The sequence below is a fragment of the Panthera tigris genome, chromosome C2 (assembly GCF_018350195.1).
Source record: "Panthera tigris isolate Pti1 chromosome C2, P.tigris_Pti1_mat1.1, whole genome shotgun sequence".
In the NCBI taxonomy this organism is placed as follows: domain Eukaryota; kingdom Metazoa; phylum Chordata; class Mammalia; order Carnivora; family Felidae; genus Panthera; species Panthera tigris.
Window position 1 is genome coordinate 71,731,221 of NC_056668.1, and position 19,438 is coordinate 71,750,658.

Here is a 19,438-nt window from a genome sequence, read left to right on the forward strand (position 1 = left end):
AGGTAAATTCTAATCCAGCTTTATTACTCTCTGAATTAGTTTTCCTGTGTAACTTGTATTCAGAGGATGTGAGGGGCCTGTGTGGAGGGGGGGGGGGTCAGTCTTGTTCAGAGGATTTGAAGGATCATTTTGAACAAGGATAGACAGGAATGATCTTACATAGGAAATAATTCTTGCTGAACATTGAAAGATTTGGTTAGATACAGAAAATAGTGAAGAAAGTTTAAGAATGGAGAAATTTATACACAAAGATGAGTTAGGCCAGAAAATTCTTTGGTGTATTTGGGTAAAATGAGGCATATGATTTATGTGGTGCATTCATGATATCAGATCAATTCAGTAGTAAATGTCCCTAAATATCAGAGTTTAGTCCTCAGTCTGTTGCTTATAGGTAGCTCTAAGTAAAACCTGAATGCATGGAAACTCTTTAGGAAGCTGGTTAAAGCTTCTAACCTCTTCCTCTGAGCAGCAGTTGAAGACATAGATACTGGTTAGAGAAATCTTGAGATGAAGTGATGAAGTCCTCAGCTAAGCTGATGTCATAGTATCAAGTATTGTCATGCTTGTATTTACTAAGATCTAATCACTTATGAGGCATATTACTTAGAATTGTTGCTGTCATATTTGTCATCTTGAGTAATTTCATTAAGGATATCTGTGACCCATACGTTTAATGTTAAATTTGGGGGTTTATTTAGACATGTGTTGCCTGTAAGGTAATAACATCATGTTAATTGGGATTTCCTTGAGATAGCTAATTCAACTTTACCTGTAATGTATAATCACCAAGAAGAATGTTGTGAAACAAATAATCTATTAGCTCCTCTTTAGTTCTATTGGACTGAATGTATGCAGCAAATTAAAAAGCTACTGTGCAGTATATTAAAATAGAGCAGTAAAGAAAATTTTTTGGGTGAACAAAGTACTGTATATGGAAAGGCTGTGTTTTGAAAGAATGAATAAATATGTGTCTTTTGCCGCCTCAGTAAAACAATAATTGGCGTATGAGGGTGAAGTGTAGAGCTGGGATATACTTTAAAGCAGCAGTTCTCAATGTGGTGCGTGGTACCACTGGGGTTTATGAAGTCAAAACCTATTTTCATAATAATACTAAGATACTCTTTGCCTTTCATACTGTTGACACTTGCAGTGCTGGCAGGTAAAACAGCCTATATTTTGGCACAAATCGAGGCAGTGGCCATACACTTGGAGGGTTTTTTTTTTGTTTTTTCTTTAAAACCAGTTTCATTTAAGAATGTACTTCGCGTTTGCAACTACGTAGGATGAACTGGAGGGTATTATGCTAAGTGAAATTAGAGAAAGACAAATATATGACTTCACTCGTGTGGAATTTAAGATACAAAACAGATGAACATAAGGGAAGGGAAGCAAAAATAATATAAAAACAGGGAGGGCGACAAAACATAGGAGACTCTTAAATACAGAGAACAAACAGGGTTGCTGGAAGGGTTGTGGGTGGGGGGATGGGCTAAATGGGTAAGGGGCATTAAGGAAGACAATTGTTGGGATGAGCACTGGCTGTTATACACAGGGGATGCACTGGAATCTACTCCTGAAATCATTATTGCGCACTACATGCTAACTAACTTCGATGTAAACTTATAGATAGATAGATAAAATTTTTAAAAAATGTACTTCATGAAATCAATAAAATGTTTAATTTTGTTGTATCTCATTTTTTATTTTTTTAAAAAGTTTTTTTAACTTTTATTCATTTTTGAGAGACAGAGACAGAGCATGAGTTGGGGAGGGGCAGAGAGAGAGAGAGAGGCACAGCATCCAAAGCAGGCTCCAGGCTCCAGGCTCCAAGCTGTCAGCACAGAGTCCAGTGCGGGTCTCAAACCCACAAACCTCGAGATCATGACCTGAGCTGACGTCGGCGCTTAACCGACTGAGCCACCCAGGTGCCCCTCTCTTATTTTATTTTTGTTTTTGTTTTTGTTTTTATCTGGGGAAGGGGGGCAGGAATCTCAAGCAGGCCCCACGCTCAGCATGGAGCCCGCCCCAGGGCTTGATCTCATGACCGTGAGATCATGACCTGAGCTGAAATCAAGAGTCAGAGGCTTAACTGAGCCACCCAAGCACCCCTGTGTCTTTACTTTTAAGTTCACTTTTAAAGTATTTTATGTAGCGGGGTGCCTGGGTGGCTCAGTAGGTTAAGCATCCAACTTCGGCTCAGGTCATGATTTCATGGTTCTTGAGTTCAAGCCCCGCATCGGACTCTGTCTCCCTCTCTCTCTGCTCCTCCCCCACTCGTGCTCTGTCTCTCAAAAATAAATCATTAAAAAAAAATTTTTTTTAATTTGAGATAGATATTCACATAGCTGAAACTTACCATTTTAAACTGTGCAATTAAGTGGTTTTAAGATATTAAAAAGGTTGTGCAATGTCTGATGTCTAATTCCAGAACATTTTCATGAAATGGCGTTCAGAAAGAAACGCCATACCCATTAGTAGTCACATCCCATTCCGTTCACCTCTTAGTGACCACTAATCACCTGCTGTCTTTGTGGAAATATTTGCATGTTCTTGACATTTCATATAAATGGTATCATACAGTATGTGGTCTTCTTGTGTCTTTCTTTTTCCACTTATGTTTTAAAGGTCCAGCCACGTTGTAGCCGGTATTAGTACTTCACTCCTTTCCGTGGCCAAATATTCCATTGTATAGATATGCTACATTTTATCTGTCCATTTGTTGATGGATATTTTGGGTGTTTTTTTTTTAATCTTTTGGCTATTATGAGTAATGCTATGAACATTCATATGCAACTTATTTGTGGACATATGTTTTCAGTTCTCTTAGGTATATACTGGGAGTGGAATTGCTAGGTCATATTGTAGATAATTCTATAACTTTTAAAGGAACTTATTACATAATTCATTTTGAAATAGACTTTTTATTGTGGAATAATTTCAGATTTGCAGAGATAGTAGATTTCCTGTATACCTATCACCTATCTTCTAATGTTAACACAAACCCTAAAATGTCTGTCAAAGCAAAGAAGCCAACATTGGTACATTACTGTTAACTAAATTCTAGGTTTTATTGGTATTTCACCAGTTTTTCCACTAATGTCCTTTTTTTGCTACAGAATATAACATTGTCATGTCTCTTTAGACTCCTCTGCTCTGTGAACAATTTCTCAGTTTTTCTTTGTTTTTCATGTCTTTGATAGTTTTTTTTTTTTAATTTTTATTTTTTTAATGTTTATGAGAGAGAGAGACAGAGTACAAGCAGGGGTGGGGCAGAGAGAGAGGGAGACACAGAGAATCTGAAGCAGGTTCCAGGTTCCAAGCTGTCACCACAGAGCCTGACATGGGGCTGGAACCACAAACCACGAGATCGTTACCTATGCCCAAGTTGGATGCTTAACCAACTGAGCCACCCTGGTGCCCCTTTAAGGAGTATTGGTCAGGAATTTTTGTAGAATGTCCCTCAGTTTGGGTTTATCTGATGTTTTTCCCATAGTTAGACTGGGGTTATGGAATTTGAGGAAGAATACCATAGAGGTAAAGTAGGTTTCTCATCACATTCAATCAGGTGGTGAGTGACGTCAGCATAACTTATTACTGGAGATGTTAACCTTGATCACTTGGTTAATGCAGTGTTTGCCACATTTTTCCACCATGAAGTTATTTTTCCCTTTCCATACTCTGCCTCTTGGAAATGAGTCACTAGATCCAGCATATATTCAAGTGGGGAAGGAAGTTAAGTTCCAACTCCTAGGAGGGGATGTAGCTACAATTATTATTTGGAATTCTTTTATAAGGAAGATTTGGCACCCCACCATTTTATTTATTCATTTGTACTGATATGAACTGTATATATTTATTTTTTACTTTGGGTTAAATATAATGCTACTTTATTTTACTGCTCCATTCATTCCAGTATTGGCTTTTGGGAACTCTTTCCTGTGTCTTTATCCTTTTTAAGTACTTTTTTACCTTCTGACAATATAAGATACTCTAGGCTCATCCTTATTTTCCCTGTCCCAGGCCTAGAACCAGCCGTTTCTTCAAGGATCCCTGACTACAGTTAAGTAATTTAATTTGCCCAAGGTCACACACTTAAATAAATGGTGAAACCAGGATTCCGACTGAGGGAATCTGATTCCTCAACCCATGCTTTTAATCATAACTTTGGACAGCATGCAGCTGAAGGTGCACTGGCAGTTTCTAGTCATGTTCCATCTGTGAACCAGTCTTTTTTTTTTTTTTTTTAATTTTTTTTTAGGTTTTTTTTTTTGTTTTTTTGTTTTTTTTTTTTAATTTTACTCATTTTTGAGAGAGCACAAGCAAGGGTGGGACAGAGAGAGGGAGACACAGAATCTGAAGCAGGCTCCAGGCTAAGCAGGCTCCAGGCTCTGAGCTGTCAGCACAGAGCCCGATGCGGGGCTCGAACTCATGAACCATGAGATCATGACCTGAGCTGAAGTCGGACACTTACTTAACCGACTGAACCACCCAGGCCCCCCAAGTCTGTGAGCCAGTCTTAAGGATACAGTTGATAGTCATCTCACCCTAAATAATTATTAAGCCCTGTTTTATATTGATTTTTTTTTTTTAACCACAGTTGTGATGGTTGTAATCAAGCTAAAAATTACTTGTTAGCCACAATTAACTACTGTTAATATTTTGGTACATTTCTTTCTTGAAATGCATGCAAATGTATTTTGAGATTTTGTTATATTATCCTAATTTTTAAATATGCACAGATATGAAGCATTTACAGTGTAACCAGAATCTGAATGTGCCATGTCTGTTTTAAGTGGTGATTAAGATGAAAGTGAGCTGCTATAGAGTCATTCTGTTTTGCCTTGATGTTATGGTCACATAAGAGATAAACATCTGTCTTGATTTATCAGGTTCTCAAGTAATCTTCCAAGTGTTGTTCCTAAGCCTTATCTTTCTTCCATTTCTAGCAACAGATAAGTCCTCTCTTGTGATGCACACCTGACAGTCCACGCTTAACAGCCAGTTGCATCTCACTCCAAAGCAGAACAAACCCCACATGTTGTGATCACTTGGTTTGGAAGAATCATCTGACTAGGTCATCTGCGTGACATTCTTAGATTCCACCCCCATTTCTTCTTTTGACCACCAATATTGATTTCAATTCAGGAAGTCTTTCTCACACACACAGATCTTTTTTTACCCTCTTCTCCCAGCCATTCTCTAGCTAGTTATCCCCAGAAAAGTTTATTTTCCCCCTTTACAGCCTCTCCTTCTTCCTCTTTTGTAGGCTGAAAAGTAATTGTCATTATGGAAGACAAAATACACAGTGGTTTTGGGGGTGCCTGGGTGTCTCAGTCGGTTAAGCGTCCAGACTCTTGATTTCCACTCAGGTCATGATCTCACAGTGTCTTGAATTTGAACCCTACATTGGGTTCTGTGCTGACTCTGCAAAGCCTGCTTGGGATTCCCTCTCTCTCCCTCTCCCTCCCTCCCTCCCTCCCTCCCTCCCTCCCTCTCTCCCTCTCTCCCTCTCTCCCTCCCTCCCTCTCTCCCTCTCTCCCTCTCTCCCTCTCTCCCTCTCTCCCTCTCTCTCTCTCTCTCTCCTTCTCTCTCTCTCTCTCTCTCTCTCTCTCTCGCCCCCCCTCCCCTGCTCACGCTCTCTCTCTCAAAATAAATAAACTTAAAAAAATTATTTAAACTATTCTCTCTCTCTCTCTCTCTGCCTGCCCCTCTACTCCACTTGTGTGTGTGCTCTCTCTCTCAAATAAAAGAAATTTTTTATTCATTTTTAATTTTATCTAACTATAGTTGGTATTCTTTACATTGTATATATACAAAATTTTATTCACTTAAATGCAATAAGTAGCTATAATAAAATCAGGATCTAATTACCAATTGAAATCTTGTTTAGTGAGGAGATGTGTTGTTTCCTAATATATACTTTTGTATCAGACCTCATCTGGAAGTTAGGCATACCCTCCCCTTTACTGCTGACTTTAAATGTGTATAATCTACTTTTTGTAAAAGGACTAAAATATATAAATATATATGTAAATATGTATGTAAATAAGGTTTATGTGATATTAATGTTTATATATATAAACAAGGTTGACGTTTTCCACTGAATTAGTCATGTGGATTAAGAGGGGTTACTTGACTGCCTGGACAGGGCATCACATGATGACAGAAACTTGAGATTTGGCCATACTCTGGTTTTGAGCCAAAATCTAGATTTACTTTTGAACTAGATCAAGTTCTATGGAACTGTCTGCAAAGCTTGCAAGAGACTAACACATGTAGTTAGAATGTCACATTTTCAAAGAAACCATATATTACATCAGTGGCACATTCTCATCCTTTAGGAGAGTTTATATGAAGGCTAAGTTGTAATCACAAGGCTAGGGAAGCATGGACTCAGATTCTTTGTAAGGAGTGGTGTTGGTTGATATATTTAATAGCAAGCATTCTATCTTTGCTACAGAAATGGACCTGTCAGGCACCTATCCTTTGGCTGGTTAGAACATAATCTTCCTCTTTGGAATTCTCTTTTTTTAAGACTTCATGTTGTCTGTCTTTTCATTGGAATATTTACTCTTAGAATCAACTGATTAGGTGAATATCTTTTGATACGTTATTATCGTCATGCTTTCCCAAAACTTACCCTAGTCCTCTTAACTGGACATGGCTTTTCAAACATTCTCTCAGCTAACCATTTACCACCTTTGTTACGGGAGATTACCTATATTAATAACCAGTTTCGTCTCTTATTCATTTAATTTTATAAATTTTGCAAACTTCACTCTAAATGGATAACATTTTCTAATTCACAGTTGAAAAGAGGACAATTATTACTGTTTCTGCTTGTCTGTACTATTTTTTACTTTGTTATTGACTGTATGATTTTTGCCTATCTATTTCAGGCCACATCATAATTCCGAATCATGTCTGATAACGGAGAACTGGAAGACAAGCCTCCAGCACCTCCTGTGCGAATGAGCAGTACCATTTTTAGCAGTGGAGGCAAAGACCCTTTGTCAGCCAATCACAGTTTGAAACCTTTGCCCTCTGTTCCAGAGGAAAAAAAGCCCAGGAATAAAATCATCTCTATATTCTCAGGCACAGAGAAAGGTAAATAGCTATTGTGGCTTCAAGAGTCTCGGTTATTATTATAATTTTTTTTTTAATGTTTATTTTTGAGAGAGAGAGAGAGTGTTGGGGGATTAGGCAGAGAGAGAGAGGGAAACAGAGAATCCAAAGCAGGCTCTGAGCCCAACGTGGTGCTTAAACCCATGAACTGTGAGATCCTGACCTGAGCTGACATCAGATGCTCAACCAACTAAGCCACCCAGGTGCCCGACGAGTCTCAGTTGTATTTTATGTTACCGATTTTGATATCTTTTTTTTCTCAATTATGGTATCTTTTTAATTAAATTATAATAATAAGTTGATATTTTATGGTGAGAACAATAACAGATCTAAGAAAACAATTGATGGTGGTATATAGGCACTATTAGAAAGGCTAGTTTCTCTTAACTCTGATAATAAAGAATAAAACTAAGTTTTTACTCATATACTTGGTATATCAAATGAATTTCTCTAATCCTCTCCTTCATTTTCTAAGACATGAGCTTCCCAACGTGAAGGAGATTTGGAGATTTGAGAAAGAACTCATTGAGAGAGTTTGTGATTTTTCAGTAGTAGTAATACTTAGTACTATTTTTTAATCTTGTATTCTGTTAATGCCCTCCAAGGCAGCACTCCGTGATTAGTACATTAATGTGTCTTCTGCAAACATGAGTCTGGTCCAAGGTTTGTCAATCTCAGTAAGATTGACATTTGGGGGCCAAATAACTTTGATGCAGGGATTGATCTTGTGCATTATAGAACATCCTATAAGCCATTCCTAGCTTTTACCAACTAGATGTCAGTAGCACCTCCCACCCAGCTATGACAACTAAAAATGTCTCCAGACATTGCTACATTTCCTCTGTGGAGCAAAATCACCTCCAGTTAACAACCACTGGCCTAGTCACACAAGCTGGGATAAAAACTATAAATAGTCATGTCCTATAAATTGAAGTCACTAAATTTGTTTTGGTGCCAAGCCTCAGGAAAGAACTTGTGGTTTTCAGAGCTTTTTGGATTTTAGAATTAGATAGGCATTATGGACTGGTAATGGGTTTTAGAGTAAGAATTAGGGATTAGTTTATTTAATTACATTAAGCATGGCTATATGGCTCTGATAGCTAATAATAGATATAAGTGTAGATAAGGATCTATTTCCACTCATAGATAGCCAAGTTAACATGGTGAAGGAAATCCAAATGGAAGAGGAGTAGTGCTTTGTATATAATAATAAATATACAGGGCCTGTTGGCGTGGCCATGGCAGGTTTGCTGAAGAAGACTAATGGCCTTGTGGTTTTGGCTTTGTGTAAGTCCACACAAGAGGCTAAGAATATTGTACACAACGATTCTTGATGTTCTTGAGCAAATTCCTAAAAATGCAGCAATAGAAAGTATACAGAACAGATTACAAATGAGAAGTTGAGTATGGTTAAAGTGTAACCAGATGTTAAGAAATTAGAAGACCAACTTAAGGGTGGCCAACCAGAAGAGGTGATTCTTCAGGCTGAAAATGAACTAAGTCTGGCAAGAAAAATGATACAGTGGAAACTATGGGAGCTTTTAGTGGAAGAGCCTCCTGCCAACCAATGGAAATGGCCAGTATAATCATCATTAAATGACTGTTGTGTTGATGGGGAGCTAATACAATTAAACTTTCTGTTATACTAATGTTTCCATATTATTGACATCTTAAAATCAAGAAAACATACAGGACATATTTAGGAGACTTGTTAAAATTGATGACTATGGTAATAGGGATTTGTGACTCCATTTTTTTATGTAAAGCATTCACTTGAGTTATTTCAAAGATGTTTTTGGGGGGGGTTGTTACTTATTTTTTTAACAGGTTAACAGATTTGAAAGTTAATTGGAAAAATTCCTATAGATTTTCAATGCAGAAGTCATAATCAAAATGTGAAGTCATTTTAGTGTTTTTATATCATTTAATGTTTTTTATCCTGAAAAAAACAGGAAAGGAATTTAATTATTATTTTTTAGACAGATTTATAGGTCACTGAAGTGAAGTAGTAAGAGTAAAAACCATCAAATGATAAGGTGAAGAAATTGATTTGGTATTTCAAAGAAAGATTTCTTATTTGCAGTGGTAATTGGAAAAACTTTTCCTTTTGTCTCATTTAAAGAAGTTAGCTTTGTGTTCCTTAGCCTTTAGCTTTCTTGATCAACCAAAGTACATCAGGATAGAGATTGAATTTATGTAAGAGACAGCAAAAGTTTAAAATTTATCTGATATGGTGGATAGGCTTATATTCAGAACATCTTTGTCATAGGGTTGTAACTTCAAAGTAGAATGACTGGTAGTTTTCACTAAGTTTCGAGTATGAGTGCAGTTGGGTATAAAACCGAAGATAAATACTATTCAAGGAAAGAAACAGTTGGCGTAAATTACTTTTCATGTGTCCTCACCCTTCCTTCCTAGACCCTGTCATTTCTAAATACTTAAGCTTGATATTTTTAACTTCGAAGATAGTACTTTTGTGTGTGTTTGTATGCATGTGTGTGTGTTGCTATCCCTTATTGCAAAGCAAAATCCAGAATTTTCAGAATGAGAGAATTGTCTTTCTTTCCAATATATTTCTCCCCTTACAGAGCTGTAAATTGAATGGTAACTGAATATTAAATGAAAAAATAATACACATTTTACTTGAGAGTTAAGAATACATAATCAATGAAAATTTACATAGATTGAAATGTACAGAAATTAACTGTACAGTTTTGACCAGTGGGTACACCTGTGAAAGCCATAATCGTTATATCACCATATCACATTATACACCATTTTTATCTCCCCAGCCTAGAACTTTACATAACCCAGCCTAGAATTTTATCAATACCTCTGAAGCCCCCATCTGCCACACCCAATCTCTCTTTTCTCCACCTCCCACCAATATCTACCCTCTTGAATTATGCAGTTTTTTTCCCTTGCTTTTTATTATAGTTTTACAACATAATATCTCCAAACAACATATGGTTTAAGCTTGCCTATTTGGGAACATTTTATAAATGGAATCATAATGTATGCATTTTTCCAGGACTTACATTTTACATTTTTCATTCAACTTTATGCTTTTGAGATGCATTTTGGTATACATAGCTATAGTTCATTTTCACTGCTGATGTTGTTATATGCAGCTGTGTTTTGTTCATTTTCACTGATGTATACTAGTACACTGTATAAATATATGGCAATTTAGTTAGCTGGTCTCCTATCAAAAGATATCTGGGTTGTTTTCATGAACAGTGCTGCTCTATGGGTAATCTTGAGGGCATGTGCAAGTATTTCTCTATGGCAGTGCTTATTAAGCATCAGGTGACCCATTAGTTTAGTTCTTGATTCTCATTGCTTATTAGAATCTCTTTTTGGTGGGGGAGGGACTTAAAAAAATAAATCTATGTCCAAGCTCCATCTCAGACCAATTGAATCAGTCTTCAGGGACTTACCTGGGCATCAGTTTTGTTCTTGTTTTTAATTTTTTAAATACCTCTGGTGAATCTAATGTGTATCCAATGTTAAGAACCACTGCATTAGTGTCTTGTGAAATCTATATAGTAGGTATAATGTTAAATGAAATAGAAATAATCAGAGTATGTCGCACACTGTGCAAGAGTTGTGTCATGGGGGCACCTGGGTGGCTCAGTCAGTTGAGTCTCTCTCTCTCTCTCTCTCTCTCTCTCTCTCTCTCTCTCTCTCTCTTTTTTTTTTTTTAGTATTTATTTTCGAGAGAGAGAGTGACAGAGCACGAGCAGGGCTGGATCAGAGAGAGAGGGAGACACAGAATCTGAAGCAGGCTCCAGGCTCTGAGCTGTTAGCACAGAGCCCGACCTGGGGCTTGAACTCATGAACCATGAGATCGTGACCTGACGAAGTCAGAGGCTTAACCAACTGAGCCGCTCAGCTGCCCCTAGCGTCTTACTCTTGATTTAGGCTCAAGACATGACCCCAGGGTCATGGGATGAAGTCCCAAATTGGGCTCCGTGCTGAATGTGGAAACTGCCTGGGATATTCTCTTTTTCTCCCTCTCTCAAAAAGAAAAAAGAAAAAAAATGTTTGTTTCATGAATTCATGAAACTTTTGTTTCATTTATGTGTGTATTAGGTCAGAACGTAAACATATTGATGTGGGTCTTGGCCAAAGATTTAAAAATTGCTCTGAGATGTATACTTGGGAGTAAAATTGTAGGGTTACAGGGTATTCCCATGTTTGTCTTGAGTAGGTTTGTCAGATTGTTTTCTGAAGTCTTTTTAGTGTTCATTCTTACCCACAAAACATGAATGTTTGCTGAACATCCTTGCAAATTCCTGTTTTACAGGACTTGAATTTTTGCCACCTTGGGAAGTATGAGATAGTATCTCATTGTGGGTTTAATTTCCATTTCCCTGAAGACTTGGGAAATTATTTTTTCATATGTTAATTTACCAGTTATTTGTGTTTTCTGTTACATATTCCTCAGTCCATTTTTCTGTGGAGTTGCTTTTTCCTTCTTTATTAATAAACATTTCTTATTGTCTGTATACTAATCCTTTGTCAGCTAAATGTTATTAAATATAGTTTTCCAAGTGGTGATTTGCCTTTTCACCCTCTCAGTGATATCTTTTGTTGAATAGAAGTTACTAATTTTGGTGTAGTTAAATCGATCAATCCCTTTATCAAATATGAGCTTTTTGTGTTTTAAGAAATCTTTGCCAAACTATGGGTCAAAGATGTTTTCTTATATTTTTCTAAAGGTTTAACAGTATGCCTTTTATAATTTAAACCTTTGAACTGTCTGGATTTGGTTTTTGGGTATGTATAAAGAGAGATCCATTTTCACTTTTTTTGAACCAGTGTTCCCAACCTTTCATTGAAACTTTTGTCATTTCCCCACTGACCTGCCATACTAGCCCTTATCTGTCAGGTTTCCCAGTATGCCAGGGTCTGTTTCTCTATTGTCTACTTTATTGCATTGGCTTATTTGTACCTGAGCTAATACTGTACTGTCTTAATCATTATAGCTTATAATTCTTAATGCCTGAGAGAGCAAACCTGCTATCAGGTTCTTCTTTATGATCTTTTGTCCTTTTGCTCTTCTCTTTAAATTTTAGAATTTGTTTATCACGTACTTTAAAAAAAAAAGAACAAAACAACCAGGGGCGCCTGGGTGGCTCCATCGGTTGAGCGTCTGACTTTGGCTCAGGTCATGATCTCACTGCTTGTGGGTGTCTCTGTGCTGACAGCTCAGAGCCTGGAGCCAGCTTCGGATTGTGTGTCCCAGTCTCTCTCTCTGTGCCCCTCCCTCGCTCATGCTCTGTTTCTCTCTCACGAATAAATAAAACGTTAAAAAAATTTTTTTTTAAAAAACAACCTGCTGATGTTTTCATTAGATTTGCATTGAATTTGTAGAGTGAGATGGGAAGAATTGCATTCAGCTTTATTGTTAAGTAAGAGTAGAGCTCCTGCAGTCTCTGTGTAGCCTAGTTGTAGAGAGAGGAGAAAGAAAGATGGAATGTTTGAAGGGTAGGGTGCTCCTTAATTCTTCTCATTCTCTAGGGTTCTTCCCTCCCTTTCCAACCCAGCCTCCCTGCACTTTTGTTTCTTCCTAGAAGTTGTCACCTCCTACATTAGTGTGACCTGAAACTTTGAGGGTTAGGAAAAAGGGAGAACCCTGTGTGTGTGTGTGTGTGTGTGTGTGTGTGCGCGCGCGCGCACGCACGCGTGCGCATGCGCGCGCATAATCATGCTTCTGTGAACACAGAGATCTTACCTGCTTAACTAATCCCGACATTTCTGAACTGGCATTCTCCTGCCTACATCCTGAGTGGCTGTTTCTCTCCCATAGTTTTATCTGAATTGCTTTTCATCTTTAGGCATTCCTCACTGATTTTGTTCCATGATAAATAAAGAGATTTGACCAGGAAGGGGAGGGCTACAGTGTGTGGTTAGTCTTGAAAACAATCTAGAAGGGAAAAATTGTATTTTTATTTTAAAAAATCATAATTACCGTAAGATTTTTGCCATCTCTAATGTCCTAATCTAGAAGTACTCATTTTATTCATTTACATCCCTCATTGGTGTCCTTACTAACAGGCAGCTAATGTTTTCATTAAAAAAAAAAAACAAAACAAAACCCTGGCCTGTTCTCAGTGATTCATTATTGGTTAATCAGTGTCACTGGAAGAGTTAAGAAAATTAGAAATTCTACTTTTTGCTACTTTTTTTTTTTTTTTCCTAAAATGTTTACTCCTTTTTGAGAGGGGGAGAGCCCATGCAAGTGGAGGAGGGTGGGGAACAGAGGATCCGAAGCGACAGTAGCAAGCCCAGTGTGGGACTCGAACTCACGAACTGTGAGATCATGACCTGATCTGAAGTCAGACGCTCAACTGACTGAGCCACCCCGGCACCCTTAGAAATTATACTTTTTATGACAACTTGATTGAACAGATCTCTTCACATTTTGATACATACATATCATGTGTACCCTATGAGTCATCAGAGATAGTGATAAGCAAAGCAGATGGTATCCCTGCTCTCATGACATACCAAAAACTATAACATGAAGTTACAAACTATGAAAGTGGTAATAGGATTAGTACAAGACGTCTGTCCTCTCTGGGAAGGCTTCCTAAAGAAGTGACAATAGACCTGAAGAAGACTAAAGAATGAATAAGTGAAAATAATTAGGAAGATTTTGATAGTTAAATGTGTGTTCTGTGCCTAGAAAAGAGTTTCAGACGGATCATAGCATATTCATGGAGCTGAGTACAAAGCTGAGTACATATTCATGGAGCTGAGTAGATAGCGTGACTCTAAAGCAAAGAGAGGGAAAGAATTCTAGTATGATGTATGGAAGAAACTACAGACAGCAGAAGCAGCTGAAGAGGTGGGCAGGGAACAGGTCATAAAGGGCCTTATATTCCATGCTATAGAGCTCAGATTTTATCCTGTTTCCTAGGGAACCATTACAGAATTTTAAACATGGGAAAGACATGGACACATTTCTGTCTGAAATAGGAGAGACTAGTAGCTGTATAGAAAATAAGTTTTGTTGGAGGCCTAAGACTGAAGTTGGAAGCTAGTTAGGAGGATTTTGCAGTAGTCCAGGTGAACAATGGCTTAACAAGTCTTGTAGTTTTGTTAATAAAAATGGCAATGAGCCACTGTCTTGGCTTATTTTTAAAAGCTCTATTCAGTTAGTTAGTGTTGAATGGTATGGTATTTATTAACCAAGGCAATTTTCTAGTTATTCAGTCTGTATGCACCTTTACTTCTGGACAGTGATGAAGATGATGGAACTGTGAATATCCCTTCTGGTTCAAAAATTGAATTCTAACTTTAATAAGAGTCGCCCATACCCGTCTTCCTATTTGCTAGAGAATACTCTTCTTTGTCATGAAATAAAGTTGGTTTCACTAATTTGAAGTTGTTCTGGGTCAAAGGAACAAAAGGGTAATCACTGATTCAGTTAGAGTAGAAATAGAAGAGTCTCCCTTTTAAGGAGATGGGGGGTGGGGCGGTGTCGAGCCTTATATTCTAGCTCAAGTGTAGCCTAAAAGGTGGTGGCCTTAAAGAATGTGGCAGTGACATACTTATGACTCTTTTTAAGTACATTCTGTGTAACACATGACTCAGGGGCCCCACCTTTTGGCCAAAAGTTGCTGCTGGCCTGCTTGTTTTGTTCTATAAGGACGAAGTTGTGGGTTTTATTTCTGAGAGAAAAGAGTTTCTTTCCCTGATCCATTACTTCCAATCTAGTGATTCAGTTGCCTGGTGGATATCTGTAGATAGAAGATGGTGGGGGTTGTGTTGGTGGTGGTGGTCCTTGTAGTTCTTGGTTTCCAGAGTCATAAAGGAATGATTCTGTTTATGTAACAATATCCTTCTAGCACATTGTTTGATTTGAAACATGCTTCACTATCTTTTTTTTTTTCTTAGATATTTTTTTAAGTCTCTCCTTTCCTGAGACAACTAAAATACAGGAAATACATGTATGTATGTATGTGTGTTATATAAAAACAAATGGAATTAAACAGCTTTTTAGGGTATTGAGTCATTTCTTTTATAGTGGATTAATGTATGTAAATGTCTTAAGTTCTGCTTGTTTTTATTTAACTTTTTATTCTGTACTCCTAATACATATGAAACTTTCTTTAATATGTGTCTCTAAACTCAACATTCTCAAATTTAAAAATATGGCTGGGTCTTAGGCACAAATGGAACCAGGAATCCTCTTCCTACATGTCTTTCTTTATTTTGTTTTAGACAGAGAGTCCAAGCTAGGGAGAGGGGCAGAGGGAGAGAGAGTTTTAAGCAGGCTCCACACATAGCACGGAACCCAATATGAGGCTCAATCCCACAACCCTAGGATCGTGACCTGAGCCAAAATCAAGAGTCAGACGCTTCACTGACTGAGCCACTCAGGCACCAGATTTTTTTTTCTTAAATTTTTTTTTAGTTTATTTATTTATTTTTTGAGAGAGAAAGAGAGAGAAAGAAAGAGGGGAGGAGGAACGAGCAGGAGAGGGGCAGAGAGAGGGGGGGAGAGTGAGAATCCAGGCAGGCTCCTTACTGTCAGCGCAAAACTTGACATGGGACTCAGTCTCAACAATTGTGAGATCATGACCTGGACGCCTAACTGACTTGGATGCCTGACCAACTGAGCCACCCACTCGACCCTCTAAGCAGATTTTTTTAAAAGAAGAAGAGGGGCACTTGACTGGCTCATTCAGAAGAGCGTGCAACTCTTGATCTTGGGGTTATGAGATAAAGCCCCATATTGATTGTAGAGATTACTTAAAATCTTTTTTTTTAAAGGAGAAGAAACAAGTACTTTGTAGTACGTGAAATTATGTATTTTGCTGTCATCAATTCAGAGTCATATAAAAAGTAAACTATTGGTTTATAGTTGGTTAATAAATATTTCTTCTGTATTCAGGATACTTAGAAATCTAGGGACTTCTGAAGAGTCTTCTAAAGAGAAATAGAGGGCATAACCTCAGAATACTCATAGTGTAGTGGAAGATGAGAGGTTTTTGGTTTTGGGGGTTTTTGGGTTTTTCTTTTTCTTTTTTTTTTTTAACGTTTAATTTTTTTGAAGGAGAGAGAGACAGAACATGAGCGGTGGTGGGGCAGAGAGAGAGGGAGACACAGAATCCAAATCAGGCTACAAGCTCTGAGCCATCAGCACAGAGGCCAATGCAGGGCTCGAACCCACGAACTGTGAGATCATGACCTGGGCCAAAGTCAGACGCTTAACCGACTGAGCCACCCAGGCGCTCCAGGGTTTTTCTTTTTAAGTTTATTTATTTTGAAAGAGACAGAGCATGGTGGGGAGGGACAGAGAGAGGGAGAGAGAGAATCCCAAGCAGGCTCCATGTTGTCATTACAGCCCAGTGCGGGGCTCCATCTCACAAGTTGCAAGATCATGACCTGAGCCAAAATCAGGATTTGAACACTTAACCAAATGCTTAACTGACTGAGCCAGCTGGATGCCCCAAGAGGTTGTTTATGATGGATGGGGTTGTGCATTTCAGTAAGGAGAGCAAAATTTATACTCGGCTTTAACAGTTCCATTTCCCTCTGCTTCTTGCCACATCTAATGTGCCCTGCCCTCTTAATATAGTAAGATCTCAGGCACCTGGGTGGCTCAGTCAGTTAAATATAGTCAGATCTCTTGTAAATAAGTATTCTATATGTCAAGGAGACCTAGAAAGGAGATGGACATTTGAGCACAAATCTGTCACCACTAGTCAAAAAAATATATGTATTTCCTTCTGATGCTAGGTCAGTAGCGTCTTGTAAACAAAGAATAGTATATAGTAACATTCCAATTGTAGATATGCAGACCTATCAGACAACACAACTTTTAACTCTTTTATACTAGAATTTTCTGGTTAACAAAGCAAATTGACCACATCTTGCTGTCCCTCCCCAGACCCAAGTAAAGTGATAGTTAAAAAATTTTTTTTTAAATATCATAAGGGCAAAATGAATAGGAGACAGTAGTGTACAAAAGATTTCAATACATATTTGGAAGATGAAAGGGTGGAAAAGTGGCAGCTGAGTAAACTGAACAGATGAAGACCTATCCTAAGCATTTGCAGAGGGAACATCTATGAGAAGTGAACCAGTTTTCGTGTAAAAATCTCAGAGGCTTAGAATTTAGAGGCACACATCATGTGTGTGGTGGGGTGGGAGAGCTATAATATACAAGTTGAAAATGGGTGGGGGGGAATTAGTGGAAAATCTATGTAGGAGGTGTCAGGCCCCTTAGGGCTCCTTCTTTATCCTATTCAGCCAATGAAATGCTGTAAGTCCCATCTTCTGGTAGAACAAAAGAACAAACTGATGCTGATATGTATTCAAGGAGAAATTAAACCTCAGAGGCCCCTCATTCTTGTTGGAGGAGTCAGTGAAAGATGTAGCACTAAAATAAGAAAAGTAGATTCAATGTAACTTAATATAATAAACTTCTTTTCTCTACCCTGCCTTCAGAATACTTAGAGCTTGACTCAAAGCCCTCAGACTAGAGATTAGAAGATTTTTCAAAGTGTAGGTACCCCCCGTCCCCATCTTTAATGAAAAGGCTGACTTATTTCCCAGTTAACTTTTTAATACTTTGCTATATGAAGAAAACCAGCCTATACACACAAGTGAACTATATATAATCAAGAAGAAGATAAGTGGCATCCATGAAACAAGGAAAGTATTCTCAGAGAAAGATCAGATCAGAGAACAATGAGAAACAATTCTTGGAAAATCAACATTTAAGATTACCAAAACAAACAAAAGATATCAGTAGGTGGAAGATTGGAAGATAGTCAAGAAAATTTTCCCAGATTATTAAAAATGCAAAGATGAGAAAAATATAACAGTTACAAGATCAGACCAAGATGTACTGATGTAACTAATAATGAACAAAGAAAATAAAGTGAAATAATCCAAGAAATAATAGAAAAGTTTTCCCAGATCTGAAGAATATAATTTCCAGACAGAAAGGATGCACCGAGTACCCAGCCCAATGAAAGAATAAAGACCACCTCAAATCATATCATCCTGAAATTTCATAATAACATAGCTAAGACAGCAAAACCTGTTGTATACACAGTCCAGATGGAGTAACAGTGACCAGATTTACCCCTCCACCTGAAAGAACTGAAATAGAGCTGGGGGGGGAATATGCAAAACAGTGGTTTTCATGATATTGTCCATCAAATAATGAAGAAAACCAACCCCTAAGAGATAGGAAATGATTGAGGTGAGCCCTACAATTGATCCAGCTTACTTCCTGGCAAGAGTTCCCAGGCTGCAGCACAGGGAGGGACAATTAGGTGGTCTCCTAGAGCTAAGAAACAGAGCTGGGAGCTGGGAGATGTCAAGGCAGCTAGTTTGTATACACACACCAGAGAGGGAGAAAGATCTGTAGAGATCCCCCTTGAGTCTTCAGTAGCACATGCATGTGAGATAAGTACCCAGAGGTGGAAAAAGCAGCCACTGGAAATGATGAGAGGAAGCTGTCCTCAGTGCTCACACAGGGCCCAGAATATTTCCTAGTCCCACCATTCAGAATAAGAAACATAGAGAGGTCTTGCCTCAGTAATGGGACAGAATTAACTCTAGATTTAATGTTGCTCCAATTTTGCCTAACAAAACTTTAATTCCTAAAAGGATCAACTCTTTCTAAATTTGTTTCTTTCCTATATAAGTAAACAGCTTAGAATCACCTATGTGTGTCTCAAAACAAAGCTCACCAATATTGATAGGAATACAAAAATATCAGGCACCTACCACGGAAAATTTTTGATGTCTGCCATCCAGTCAATATTTTCCAGGCATGCAAAGACCCATAATGAGTAAAATCAATCCAGAAATGACACAGATGATAGAATTAGTAGGCAAGGACATAGAAATAATTATATTCTATATGTTGAAGAACCCAAAAGAAAGATTCAGCATATTTAGAAGTAGCGATGGAAGATAAAGAAAAGAAAAAAATTTTAGAGATGGAAAATACAAGGGATAAGAATCACAGATTAGGCTTGCAGAAGAAAAGATTAGTGAATTTGAAGACCATGGCAATAGAAACCATCTACAACGATATTTTAGAGAGGGGCACCTGGGTGGCCCAGTATGTTAAGCATCTGACTCTTGATTTCAGCTCAGGTCATGATCTCACAGTTCGTGGGTTCAGGCCCCATATCGGGCTCTCTGCTGAGGTTCTCTCTGTCTCCTCTCTATCTGCCCCTCCCCTGTTCATGTGCACGACTGTGCACGCATGCTGTCTCCCAAAATAAGTATTTTTTTTAATAAAATAAAACGAAAGAGGAAAAATCTGAAACAA

At 38.0% G+C, this 19,438-nt stretch overlaps 2 protein-coding genes and 1 pseudogene across 2 annotated transcripts in view; all 3 read left to right on the forward strand.

Annotated features, from left to right (window-relative positions):
• The window catches only part of PIGX (phosphatidylinositol glycan anchor biosynthesis class X), an 81,905-nt gene extending 74,929 nt beyond the window's left edge, over positions 1-6,976 (forward strand). Inside the window, exon 9 of the mRNA XM_042998339.1 lies at positions 6,900-6,976. Coding sequence (XP_042854273.1) covers positions 6,900-6,911 — 12 coding nt within the window. The 3' untranslated portion in view covers positions 6,912-6,976. The remainder of the gene's footprint in view (positions 1-6,899) is intronic.
• Positions 6,921-19,438, forward strand: part of PAK2 (p21 (RAC1) activated kinase 2) — a 49,860-nt gene continuing 37,342 nt past the window's right edge. The window contains exon 1 of the mRNA XM_007090962.3: positions 6,921-7,107. Within this exon, the coding sequence (XP_007091024.1) occupies positions 6,921-7,107 (187 nt within the window). The remainder of the gene's footprint in view (positions 7,108-19,438) is intronic.
• On the forward strand, positions 7,265-10,754 carry LOC122242033 (annotated as a pseudogene).